The 14,947-nt window shown below is 32.1% G+C and overlaps 1 protein-coding gene across 1 annotated transcript in view; it reads left to right on the top strand.

Moving 5' to 3' along the window:
- LOC136271185 (uncharacterized) overlaps nt 1-14,947 on the top strand; it is a 53,409-nt gene that overhangs the window by 22,535 nt on the left and 15,927 nt on the right. The window contains exon 5 of the mRNA XM_066070612.1: nt 9,838-9,901. Within this exon, the coding sequence (XP_065926684.1) occupies nt 9,838-9,901 (64 nt within the window). The remainder of the gene's footprint in view (nt 1-9,837; nt 9,902-14,947) is intronic.

Here is a 14,947-nt window from a genome sequence, read left to right as displayed (position 1 = left end):
ATGATGCATTGGTATCAGAGTATTAAGTTAGACCGATAATAAATCAAAAAGCTGTTTCTTTCTGCTCTCGAGGTATAAGTGCAATGGCCTAAATAGATGTTTTTAGATTAGTTATTTTCTTATAATTTAGAAAGACTTAGTTATATGTTCCTTACATGAAATGGTAGAGTATTAAAATCATTTTGATAAAAACTGTGTAAACCCTATGTTTAATTTCCCCTTGTTAAAATATACTATATAAAGAATATAAGCCGAAAACTGTCCATTCTGTGAAAAAAAAAGAACTGATCGAGGCCCGTAGTTCTTTCTCTCACAGAATGGACAGTTTGAGGCCAGAATCCTCCTTAAAACATTACCTTCTTTGTTTTAAGAATGGAGAGTATCAGGTAAACCTTAACTTTAAACAATAAAACCAGTCTTCCATAGAACTTTCTGTTGTTCACTTAAAGGGATTGGACACGATTAAAAAAAAAAAATCATGTTTATTTTTAACCGGGTTTACAAAGGAAAAATCCGGTTATTAAAATGGTAAAAATGGAGGGCGGGAGGCTGCCAAAAGGGTACCCTCATTGTACAGATAACTCCTCCTACAGTTTTCAAGATAAGAAGTTGTTCTTTGCAGATCAATTGTACATATATCAGAGGTGTGCATATTACTAGGATTTTGATTTACGATAATTTATGGGGAAAAATACCAGCTTTTGAACTTAGTCATTTTTTGGCAAAATATTGCATATAGGGGACCCTAATTGTACGGATAACTCCTCCTAAAGTTTTCAAGATAGGAAGTTGTCCTTTTGCAGATCAATTGTACATACATTAGAGATGTGCATATTGCTAGAATTTTGATTTCTAATTATTTCTAAAAAAAAATATCAGCTTTTGAACTTAGTCATTCTTTGGCAAAATATTGCATATAGCGTACTCCATTTCACTGGATAAGGGTTGACATGGATTATGGATACAGTTCACATACCGGTAAAAGAAAATCCGGTTTGCTATCACATTGACAGCTTTACACTTATCTGTTTATAAATTGGTTTTCTCATGAATTTTAAATGATGGACCAAAATATTGAATGTTTAGGACTTCTGGTTTGGTGCGCGCCGAAAATGGCATGAAATTTTCGGAGGAAGAAAGGTGAGGATTATTTCGATGACAAATATGTTTAAAGCGTGTGGGACTCAACAGAAACTTTGCTAAGCAATCATAAATGACATTCCAGTGATAATTCATGGTCTTGGGGGTTCCAAAGCGTAAAAGTATATAGTATATTCGAAACTGGCAGAGGAAATTCGAAATGGGACGCACGAAGAGTGATAAAGAGAAAGAGAAAGACGTTAGTCCTAAGGCAGCACAGGAGGTAGATGACAGTGAGGAGGTGTCTAACAAGGAGTTAAAAACGCTGTTTACGAAGCTGATTAAGAAGTTGGAAACGTCCATGAATGCAAACCTCGAGTCTCTAGGGGGAAAGATATCAAATGTAAGTACGAAATTGTCAGAAGAAGAGAAAGCCTTAGATGACCAGAACCTGAGAATCACTGACCTCGAGCAAATGAAGTCAGAGAAAATAGGGCCACAAGAGAAAAAAATTACAGAGTTAGAGAACCAAGTAGAAGAGCTGCAAAGATATATAGACCAACAAGAAAATCGGTCTAAGAAGTATAACTTGCTGTTCTATGGCCTACCCAAAGTGGATAAAGAAGACACATCTGAAGTTGTCCTCAATTGTCTGGAGTCAACTCTTGCAGTTTCGGAAGCCAAGGATATCATAATACAGAATTCGCATAGGATTCCAAAGAACCCATCTAATACGTATGAACCGAGAGCACCGGAGGCAATCATTGTGAAATTCGCAAAAATGGCAGACCGAAACCTGATCCTTCATCTCGCCAGGGTTACAACCCTTCCGAAAGGTATGGCAATTCGGACAGACCTCGTAAATCACCTGAAAAAAAACGTAGCGAGCTAGCCAGCAAAGCATACAAACTGAGAAGGGAAAAAAACTTGAAGACTCGGATCATAGAAACAAAAGATGATGTAATTCTCCAGTGCCGTAGAAAGAGTGAAGACAAATGAATGCCCTACCAAGGATGACTGATTATAGTTATCATAGTGATAGTTGATCATTATTATTAATGAGTCCTACAGGTAGCCTTATTTGCCTATTTTCCATATATGTAACACAGGGGTTTTTGTGGCTATTCAAAGCTTATTATAAACCTACCTCACATTCTTGTTTGAAACTTTTCAATCTTTCTTGTTTGTTTTTTTTTTGTGTTGGTGTAAGTAGATGCACAACCCAGAAGCTTTTGGTTTTTTTAAGCATGACTGTTGTGTGTGTATATGTAGCATGTTCAAAAACAAACTTAACAACTTTATATTATGTCATACTTTAGTATAACGTCTGTAAACTGCAGGGGGCTAAATGATAGTAAGAAAAGAAAGGATGTTTTTAATTACCTTAGAGATTTAAAATCTTCCATTTATTGTCTCCAAGATACCCATTGTACAGAGAATGAAAAGAGTTCAGTATATGCCCAGTGGGGACAGGATATTTTGATGAGTGCAGGTAGAACAGATGCTAGGGGAACACTAATACTTATGAACAATAATGTAGAAGTTAAAATATCTTCAACAAAATCTGATTCCAATGGAAACTTTATTATTACTAATATGTTAGGAGATAATAAATACAATATAACTTTGGTTAATGTATATGGACCAAATAGAGATGATCAAGATTTTTACTCAAATGTTGGAAATATTATAGAAGAATTTGGTAACGAATTTGTTATTTTATGTGGAGACTGGAATGTAGTTCAAGATTTTAAGCTAGACTGTCATAATTATGTCAAAGAAAACAACCCAAAACATAGGATAGAAATACAAAATCTTAAAAATAAATTCAATCTGGTAGACCCCTGGAGAGTAAATAACCTGACTTAAAAAAAATTACCTGGACTCGTCGAAATCCCACCAAACAAGCTCGATTAGACTATTTTCTCATATCTGAAGAGTTAATGTCAATTTTAGGAAATGTTAAGATTATTCCAGGTTATAGAACAGATCACTCAATAATTAATATTGAATTTAAGATTAATGATTTCGAACGAGGTAGAGGATTCTGGAGATTCAATAACTCTTTGTTAAGAGACAAAGAATATATATTGAAAATCAAAGAAATTATTAATGACACAGTTTTTGAATATACAAGGCCTCCATACATGCCAGGGCCTGATGCGGAATTATATATCCGCAAGGATTTATTCTTAAATGTATTGCTAATGAAATTCAGAAGCTTATCCATATATTACTCATCACTTAAAGCTAAAGAAAGAAAAAATAGGAAAACAGATTTTATCATTCAGATTAAAACTCTACAAGAAATGTATGACATGTGTCCTTCACAACTTTATTCAGATTTATTAAATGAACTTCAGAGTTAGAAGATATAAGAAAATATGAACTTAATGGACTACTTATAAGAAGTCATTGCAAATGGATAGAGGAAGGAGACAAACCTACTAAATATTTTGCTGCACTTGAAAAAAGAAACTATATAAATAAAAAGTTAACATATCTAGGCTAATAAATGACCAGGGAGTAGAGATCAATAATCAAAATGAAATTCTACTTGAAGTAACAAATTTTTATATAAGTCATTGTATGAGAATAAAGATCATTTACTTGATGAGGTAAATCTTCAAGAATTAATAATGGAAAAGGATGTAAAAAAAGTTACAGAAAGTGTGAGAAATCAATTAGAATTAGAAATAACTAAAAAGGAAATATTAGAGGCATTAAAACTATTAAAAAATGATAAATCACCAGGAACAGATGGATTTACAGCAGAATTTTTTAAAAAATGTTGGTCTGATATTGGATCTTATATATTTAATTCCTTCAAATGCAGTCTTGATTCTGGTATCCTTTCTCACTCACAAACACAAGGAATCATTTCAATACTTCCAAAAGGACAAAAACCCAGAGAATATCTTAATAATTGGAGGCCAATTTCACTTCTTAATGTAACCTATAAGTTATTATCAAGTGTCCTGGCTAGCCGTATGAAGCCCATTCTTGTTGATATAATTCACGAAAATCAAAAAGGTTTTTTAGCAGGGAGATATATCGGGGAGAATTCCAGAGTACTTTATGATATTATACAATACTGCAATGAAACTGATACCCCAGGTCTAATTCTCTTACTTGATTTTGAAAAGGCATTTGATTCAGTCTCATGGAAATTTATTTTTAAAGTTTTAACATTTTTTAATTTTGGTGAGAATTTCCAAAATGCGATAAGAACTTTATTTAATAATGCAAAACTCTGTGTGATACAAAATGGTATATTTTCAGAATGTTTTAATATGGGCAGGGGATGTAGACAAGGAGACCCTATCTCACCAAATATTTTTATACTTTGTGCGGAAATAATGGACCTTATGATAAGAAACAATATATTAATTGAAGGGATTAGTGTAAAGAACAAAGAATATAAATTACTACAATACGCAGATGACACAGTGTTATTATTAAAAGGTTCGAAACATTCAATTAAGTCAGCACTTTCTTTGGTTAATGAATATGCAAAATACTCGGGATTAAAACCTAATTATGATAAAACTAAGTGTGTAAAAATAGGACCCTTATCAAACAAATCAAATGAATATTTCAAGGATTTTGAAAAAAGTTAACTGGTCTCAGGAACCATTTACAGTTTTAGGCATTACTTATTGTGTAAACTTAGATAATAGCGAGCGCAGCGAGGCGGCGCGAAGCGCCGCTCGCGTAGCGAGCTCCATAGACAACGTGTACGAGCGGAGAAAATTCGAGTGAAATCTGCACATTGTTCAAAGAAATTTTTATGAGGCCACGTGAAAACGTTCTACTATCCCAGTGATCCTTTGCGGTGCATAGCAACATGGTGGAACAGGAAGAGTTTCTACGGAAAATTCTTACCTATAAATCGCATACATCATTTTCATTTAACAATAGAAAATCCTTTTAAAAACATTAAAGTAAACAACACATATGCTTACGTAAAATTTTTGCTGACATATGACGTCATTTCCTTCCCCGAATTTGTCCGACAATTTACGAAAACTGTCGGGCGCCAAAGTTAAGTATGACGTCACAGTGATCTCGGGCTATATATTCCAGCAATAAATTTAGAGGTAGATCAAGCATCTGTACTGGATGTAACGTGTAGAAAGTACTCAGTTTCAGTGTTAACGGTGACTCTTTGGCCGATTAGTTTTGTTTTGAAAATTTTTTTTGCTCAGTTAATACGCATGCAAGTTCCATGCTAAATTTACTGTCATCATGATCCAAACACATAATTATGCATACATTAGGTAGGTGACAAAAATTATTAAAAAAGAGAAAAAAAAAGTCCAATCATTATTAGATCTACGTGCAGCCACGTCATTTTGTAATGAATAAATAAAAGAAATAAATTAAACTGTTAAAATATCTACATGTATTTGTTATAGTTGCATATGTGGTCAAACCTTTAAATAATATTGGATAACACACTAAAAAAGGGTGAGGGCACATGTCTACAACGCTTATATAACGTACAAAAATTAAAAAGATTAAAGACAAAATTGATGTCATGGAGGAAAACAATTAAAACACTGATAACAACAAGGAACAAAATGAGAAATAACACAGACACACAATTTATTGTTTACTGATTTTAATGATCATTATTAAAAGGTAAAGGAATGATAAACCATAATTGTATTTACATTAACAAAAAACCAAACGGCTTTGTGTTAATCTAAATATTTTGATAAGTCTGTTTAACATTTTATTAATGCTCATTTGTAGTTTGTTTAAGTGTATAAGCCTAGGAGGGGACCATTGGAATAAAAGTTTAATAACTTTGGGTTTCTTGTGGCGGTAAAAGTTTTCAAACAAAGCCCAAGTTTTTTGGTTAGGGCAAGTCCACGGGTTGCATTTAACAATGATGACAGATGTGTGGTTCCTTCTGCGCTCGCCCCAACGGTCACACCGTAAAACATATTACATATATGTACGAGTTAAACTTTAAACCAAATATCAATGAAATGAAACTATCAATAAGCGCATGTTCTAGAAGAATGCTATCTACAGCAGGACGTATCCCAGTAATTAAAAATTTGATTCTTCCAAAAATTACGCATCTCTTAGTCTTCTTAATCCTCCAAGAAAACATATAAAGGAAATTGAAACAATGTTTTATAATTACATATGGAATTCAAAAACATCAAGAGTAGCCAAAAGTAGCATTATTCAAAGTTATGAAAAGGGTGGGCTAAGAATGATATGCCTTGATTCTTTTTGCAAAAGCTTGAAAATCACTTGAGTACGTAGAATTTTTAATGATGCTTGTCAGTCAAGTTGGAAAGACTTGATAATAAGTACTTTTCCAAATATTTTAAATATGACAATTGTTGGAAGACAAATACTATATCAACTGTCAAAAACTTGTAAAAATCTATTTTGGAAAGATGTTTTTTTTGTCATTCTTTGAACTTAGAAAATGTACTGACAGTGAATTATGTTTTAAGCCCGATATGGTTTAATGAGTCTATATGTATTAATAACAAACACGTCTTTTATAAGCAATGGTTTTGAAAAGGTGTTCATCAAATACATGTACTACATTTTTTCAACAATGATGGTACAATAATGAAATACGAACAATTCTGTAACCAATATGATATTAAACCTCCGTTTACACTTTTTTTAGGAATTGTAGATTGTATTAAAAAGTTACGGTTAAACTATGATACAGAAATTATTCTTAAAATATTCCATATTATCCATAATTTTTACGGATAATTAGGAAAAATAAACAAGGCTCAAGAGACTTTTATGATTTTTTTATTGATGAGAAATGGAAAAAACCAAAATCAGAATTGAAATGGGAAAAGGAACTAGACATAAATGTAAATAACATATGGTGGAAAAGACAAAATTTATTATTTTTCAAAATAACTAACGACGTACAATTAAGATGGTTCAATACAGGATTGGACATCGAATTATTGCAACTAATACTTATTTACGTAAGATAGGAATAGTTGAATCAGAGTTATGTACATTTTGTAGATGTAATGTAGAAACTCTTTGTCATCTTTTTTTGGGAATGTGAATATGTAAGTGAAATCTGGGATAATTTACTAGTTTGGATGAAGGAAGAATTTGAATTAGATATACCATTGAACAAAATTGATCTTATATTAGGTAAATACTATAAATATTATAACATTTTCAATATAAAAATATGTATTGTAAAGAGACATATATATAGAAAAAGGAGTAGAAAAGAATTACCTTCCTTTACTGGAATCAAACGTGAAATACTTTATTATTACAAATGTGAAAAATTTATTTACACGAAAAATTGTGAATTAGAGAAATTTCATGTAAGATGGGCGAGGCTGTCCTTTAATAATGATTGTTGATTTTAAGCCTTTTGCCCCTATGATCTTAGATATTACAAAGTACTTTATTTTTGTTTCATTGTAAAATGCTGATTTTTTGTACTTGATTATGATGCAGAGTAATGTGCATATACATGCAACTGAATGAGTGGGTGTATGAATGATGTTATTTGTAAAAATACCCTGTATCAAATTTTTCAGTATATATAATGTCAACTTATAGATTCCAAGGCTCCCCTACCTCGGCTATAAGAATACCTCTACATGTTCTGGGGTAATAAAAACAGTTGTTAAAAAAAAATATTGAATGTTTAAGTCAACTTACAAGCGAGATACAGAGGTAAGAATTAGTTGTTATGTAAACAAAGCTCGAGTCTTATAGTTGCTTACAAAAAGTGTATTGTAGAGAATTACCATTTCTTTGACAAAATGACATGTAAAAACAATTTAAACTAATCCAGTATCTTCGAAAATACTATTATCAACGAAAGAAAGATACATTTCATTTAAACTTACACCGACACAACACATATGTAAAAATGACAACTCTCTGGCTTTGTTTACAAAACAAAGAATTATGAACTCTGTATCTTGCTTATAACTCAATATTTGACTTTCAAATTTTGACAAAGCATTATAAACTTCTGTATTTATCATTATAAACATCGACAATGGAAAAATAAAATTATAAATTTTAAGTCAAATCGTGTCCAAGTCCCTTTAATGGACAGTTTCAGGTATGTGCAAGGGGTTTATAAAGCTGTGCTTTGAACATTTTATATAATATCAGTTCACTCTTTTGATGAGCAACACCATCTCATCGTCTTTTGGGGAGAGCATTTCTTATTTAACAATTTTTAAGGATGTACAAGAGGGAACTACATAATATTGACACTGTTCTAAGTGATATTCTGGATATGGAGGGTGGGAATGCTGTGCCAAATTTTGTTATTATACTTTCATGTTAAATACTGAAATATGATTGGTCTAGACGCAGTTGATAATCCGTTCTATTACCCTCAGCGTTAGCAACACACTTAGCAACGGGTAACACAACGAATTGTTACATGCGCGTAAATTTTGCGCTTACGGTTCGCCGTGCAATTAACGTCATTTCTATATAAAAGCATTAAAAAATCTCTAAAATTAAGACATTCAGTATATTGAAATAAATAGTGCCTTTTTGGGAGGATAACAATGGTTTCCTCGGGGTGTTAATTTCAACTGTTACCCTCCCAAACAGGCACTATTTAAATAATATGACTTACAAAATCCTTTGACAAAATGATTCAGCCAACCAAAACATAGAATGTATTGACCGGCTGAGATGCAAAAATTTTTCCAGGGGTGTGGAGGAGGTTGATGGTCAAGGTTTAGTTTCATGAACCTTTCCCCAAGAAGAATGTAGTCTGGATGATCAAGAATTAACTTTGCATATGTAAAGAATATATACTGCAGTGAAATTTGTCTCAGCCTACGTTCTGGTCATATCTGTTGTGTTTTGTGGTAACAGGTTACACATATGAGTGGATTGATTTTGATTCGTGATTCTGAAAAATGGAGTAGACATATATCATACTGGATAATTTTTACTAGTTTTTAATGTTTCTTCGCTGTATCATGCTGGTACCTGTCTCATTATAATGAGTGTTAAACAGTAAATCTATTTCTTTAATTGCAAATATGATGCCTTTATTCTTGTTTTCAACTTACCTGTAGCAGTCCAATAAGTTTACAGTTTTACCTGTCTCTGTCCATTATTTTTAAGAATGAATACATACAGGTATTGGATTGTTTTTATATTTAGAAGTATTTTATCTTGTATAAAAACTAAAAGGAACAAAGTATTGCATAACAGAGATGTTTTAAATATAAATAGCATGTTCTTTGACAAATTGTGACAGTGACTAGATGTAGTGCCAGCTAAGATATTTTACATTTTCCAAATCTTCTGGGGCTATTTCTTTTTAAAAACATACACCTACAATCTACAAAGAAAAGTATAATGCATTATAAGTTGTATCAATATGTTTTAAGATTACAGAGCGAGCTAGATATAAAGAGTTGCTGGTTAAATATTGATGGGGTTTACATGCACATATTAGATTTTGCGTGTAACTCAAAATTTTCACAGACATTCGTTTAAAAGGAAATTATACATTCTTATTAGAATTCAATTTGATTTCAAAAATATCTTCAAAACCATATTACAAATCAACATAAAACCCTGAATCATACTCTCAAATATGATAAATTTAGTGTGTGAAAAGAAAAACCAGTTTAAAAAAAAACACGTGACAGACGAGCGGACATTTATATTGACAACAAAAACTGCAGGTATAACAAGCTCAAGAGGTAATACGCTTAAATTAACATTGCCTATTTTTTTTAATTCCAGACTCAGGTTGCTATAATTTGACACAAACCGACACAAAACAGCCTAAATATACAACTGTATATAGGTAAGTAACACTTTTGTTCTTTTTCTTACCATCATTAACTTTTATGAACCTGTCTGGAAAAAAAAAAAAAAAAAAAAAAAAAAAAAAAAAAATATATATATATATATATATATATATATATATATATATATATATATATATATATATATATATATATATATATATATATATATATATATATATGCACAATCTTTAGAGCGATCGGCGGCATAGTTTCTTAAGTAGTTTAGTAGTAGCTTAAGGTATTGTTTACTTTGTTTCATATTCATGTAATTTATTTATTTTTTAATGAAGAAGGGACTTGTTGTCCCGAAGATTTGACAATTTCTATTGTTATTTTCGTTAGCCTTTTTTAGTGCTTTATATACATATATATATATTGTTTTTGTATAAAAACACATACATGTAAAATATAGGTTTAATGAATAAGTCTTTAAGAGCATGTCTACGAGAAAACCATGCAAATGGTTGGGGCAAGATTCTCTGATCAACTTCAGATTTTATGTGTTACAATGTGCATGTATATGAATTAATTTGCCATATTTTTTTTGATGTGGTCAGTCTAAACTAGGTTCTGCAGCTCTGTTACTAAAAATAGCATTTTGCCCCTTTTTAGAATAAAATTGTGCATGATTCACCAAATTCTTTTTATGAATTCTGAATTAAGTTTAAATATAATTTCAAAAAGTCGTTCAGAGTTAGTATTAACAAGATACACTAGTTAAATCATTTTGTAAAAATTCCCAAGTATTCTTTTTGTTAAGTGCAGACAGGCCATGGATTTGGCATGTTTTCAACCTTTTGTAAAATTGTAAAAGTATACATTTTTTAAATGCTTAAAAGTCAGAAAGTTGCACTTTGAATTCACTAAATTTGTTTTTAGTTGTAAAGGAATATCATTTTTTACTATATATCAAAAATCTATCTTTAGACTCTCAATAATATCGCAAATATGTTGTCTTAAAGTTGGACATTTTTCTACTTTTAAAACTCTCCAGAACCTGTACTTAAGCTTTAGATTTATATTGTCACAGGTACGAGGGTTGTCCCAAAATAGCGTAGACGGGACACATAATTCATAATTTGTTCACTGCAATTTCATTAAACTTCTCTGTTTTCTTCAATGGCTCTTTGGCGAAAAATACTGAAATGAATCTGTACTTTATTTATGAACTCGAGAAAATGAATAAATCATAACATGTTTTGTCAGGCGGCGCAATGTGCGACATCGAAAACTTCCAGTTTTATGTTTTTGTGAAGAAAAAAAAACAGACATATTTGCTAGCCAAACAATATTTTACTGACCTGATGGGTTGCTTTAACCCTTTCGCTGCCAACGTAAATGTTTGAATTGCCAAATATGTAACGTCACTGGTATATGACGTTACGAAATTTTTGCCGTTATAATATAATGCGGGGCTTTTCGCGTCAAATCGACTTATTGACGTTTAGCGCACCTGTCTAACTCATCGTATTCTAAAAGAATTTTTTTTAAAAAAAATTTAATAGTATAAGTAAATTTAAAATGAAAAACGCAAATGTTTTCTGGTGTATATGTACCTTCTTATTGGGTTTTGAAAATTTAACTTTGAAAAGAAAATATAGTTCAATCATTTTTCTTACCAAAGCATTTTTCTTGTACTTAATGATCATTTATCAAATTGTTCATATAAAGCCGTTTAACAAGAGCTTGGACTGTGAGCAATTTGCACTACTGAATTCAAAATCCACTGATATTCCCAAATATTGACTGACATTGTCTGACATCCACTGTACATTGACTGTACCTCACTGTACATTTCACTGACTTCCACTGTATCCCACTGTACCCCACTGTACATTGCTACTGAACAGCACTGTATCCCACTGTACACCACTGTACAGTCCTACTGACTTCCACTGTACCCCACTGTACGCCACTGTACAGGGCACTGACCAGCACTGTACCCCACTGTACGCCACTGTACCGGGCACTGACCAGCACTGTACCCCACTGTACGGCACTGTACTATTAATTTGAGAAAAATATCAGATTTTTAAATCTTCAGTATATTTTTTTTCTTCGATATTTTTTTATCATGCTGTATATAGCATTATCATTATGTATACAGATAACTTGACAGAAGAATGCAACAGGTCGTTAAATGTATTTAATATGTTTTCTTTATCAATAAATGTCTATTATTATTGAATGTTACGATCATAAAATTATGATAATTTCCCTAGCTATAAGGTGAAAGTATTGAATTTTTAGACGGTGGCTATAAATAGCCACGGTCTATTGCTACCGTCCTGACCGGAAGAGTATTTCTCACAGGGACCCTAGCGGATAAGGAACGATAACTCTGTTACAGACAATGTTTTATCTATGTGTCGATTTCAGTATGAGAACTAATTTTAATCTTATCAGATATTTTAAGCATTATAGCTGCTAATTATTTTGTACATATGTTTAAATAATATTTATGAAATTGTGTTTTATTTTAAATTGGCCGTTACCCTGTCTGCTTACGCGGTATCGATAATTTATGCACCAACTGCCAGTTGTGACGTTAAAGTCTGTATCAGGGCTGCATAAACTATATCACTGCAATAATTTGCTAAGAGATTTCACAATAATCGCTTCTTGTTTTTTATGATGTAAACAATTGTCAGAAACACACTATTTAAACAAGCAATTTTTCAACGCATTAATTTTAGTTGAGGCAGAATATTTATTTTGTTGTAGCTTATTCCAAAGAATTCACAACAGATACTGACAATAAATATTACATAAATTACATTTTATTGAACTTCAACCGATCAATGACACACTTTCTTCTACAAGTGTGCATGTGTTTTCAAACATACAAAAAACTTGAAATTTACGATACAAATGTGTTTAATTTTGGACTGACCTGTGATTTACATGAACCTTATTTTGTAACCCACTCAGTCTGTAGGAACATCAATTTTATTACAGGAACCTCAATATTCATCAGACAATATTTACTACTGAATTTGACGCTTTACTTGCTACTGACTTTTTCTCAAACACGCTAATCGATCGACCTCAGATTGTAAAATTCACGTGCAAATCGAGTCGCCATTTTGCAATTTTACATATATAAACAAACCACATTTTACGATGTTTCAAAGATTTTCAGTTCAGATTTTTTGTAAGCAAATAAGGGATTGAAGACATATGCTGTAAAACCAGGCATGTAGCATCAGGGGGGCATGGGGGGCCTGCCCCCCCCCCCACCCCCACTTTTTTTCGCAGCAGCAAGTTTTTTAAAATTTACATATAAAAAATGGAATAATCATGGAGTTGGCCCCCACTTGTTTGTGGGAGTATGTAAAAAATTTATATGAAAATAAGGAAATGAGTAGTGAAAATGAAGTTATAAAGTCCCCCCCCCCTCCCCCCCCCTCCCCCCCCCTCCCCCCCCCCACGGATTAGGATTTTGAAGATTTTGGGAAACTTAAAAGCTTCCGGTTTTTTTTTTTTGGTTTTTTATTTGCTTGTCAAGATTTTTTGGATGAGTCTGCCCCCCCCCCCCACTTTCAAAAACGATGCTACGTGCCTGAAAACGTCTTATGGATTTCACGGCGTGTCAGCTCGTGTATCTCTAAATTAAAATAATTTGCAGCAAACGCTAGCTTTTTTTGTGAGAAAAAACAATCGGTTCAACTCATGCAATATTCCATATACATTTATTGTACATTGTGAACAGTAATGTAAGAGATAATAGTTTTGTTCACTAACCAGTTTCTGACGAATTTTTTCGCAATAAACTGAATAACGCAATTTGATGAGCGAAGTACAATCTCATTCTGTGACTTTAATCCATATGCGCCCGTCGACGTCTCTGCTATTAGAGAACCTTTTCTTTGGTTTTGGGGGGATTTTTTCACTAACAGATTACATTATTACACATGTACGTAAATATCGCCCCTTTTGTTCTCAAATAATTTTTATCTCGCGAGTACAACTCTATTATGAGCTTTCTTCGACATTTGTTTCCATAATAGGCAGGCCTTCTATATAAATGCGCCAGTTTGTTGCGACTTGCAATCGAAATACACAACGGTTAGAAAGTGTCATCACTCAACGAAATGCTACATCAGCCATAGCGTATACATCCATGCTATATTTGCGATAAATAATGAAACATGAAGGCAAAAAATGTGCTTCATAGATGACTGTTGTTTTCCGCTGAGCTACAGAACTATAGCTTACCGGAAATATTGCTGGGATTTGCGAACCCTAGATATAGTGTATATATAGTACATGCAAAGAATAAAATGATATTTATATACACAGCTGTACGGTCAGAAAAACATGCGTTCAACTTGGATTTTGTTTGTTTGGTTTTTTTGAAAACTAATTTTGAATAATTAATCAATATTTGTTGTAAGTTTACTAGAAGAGTTTAATGTAGCAAGTAAATTATGCGAGTTAAAGTGTACTGAGAAGCGATAAAATATACTTGTGACTTTCCCAAATCCATTCAAATGATTTGAATGAATCTATAGCTAAATACAATTAATGATTAATGAAACTGCCGCGACTGTTTATTGTATGATATTTTTTTTTCAAATTTTTATTCACTTTCGCTGTGAACAAATGAGAAGCGATAAAATATACATGTGACTTTCCCAAATCCATTCAAATGGTTTGAATGAATCTATAGCTAAATACAATTAATCATTAATGAAACTGCTGCGACTGTCTATTGTATGATATTTTTTTTGAATTTTTATTCACTTTCGCTGTGAACAAATGAGAAGCGATAAAATATACATGTGACTTTCCCGAATCCATTCAAATGGTTTGAATGAATCTATAGCTAAATACAATTAATGATTAATAAAACTGCTGCGACTGTCTATTGTATGATATTTTTTTTGAATTTTTATTCACTTTCGCTGTGAACAAATGAGAAGCGATAAAATATACATGTGACTTTCCCAAATCCATTCAAATGGTTTGAATGAATCTTATAGCTAAATACAATTAATGATTAATAAAACTGCCGCGACTGTCTATTGTATGATATTTTT

Source organism: Magallana gigas, chromosome 9 (assembly GCF_963853765.1).
Source record: "Magallana gigas chromosome 9, xbMagGiga1.1, whole genome shotgun sequence".
Classification (NCBI taxonomy): domain Eukaryota; kingdom Metazoa; phylum Mollusca; class Bivalvia; order Ostreida; family Ostreidae; genus Magallana; species Magallana gigas.
Note: the sequence above shows the minus strand (reverse complement) of the source record. Positions and strands in the feature narration are given on the sequence as shown.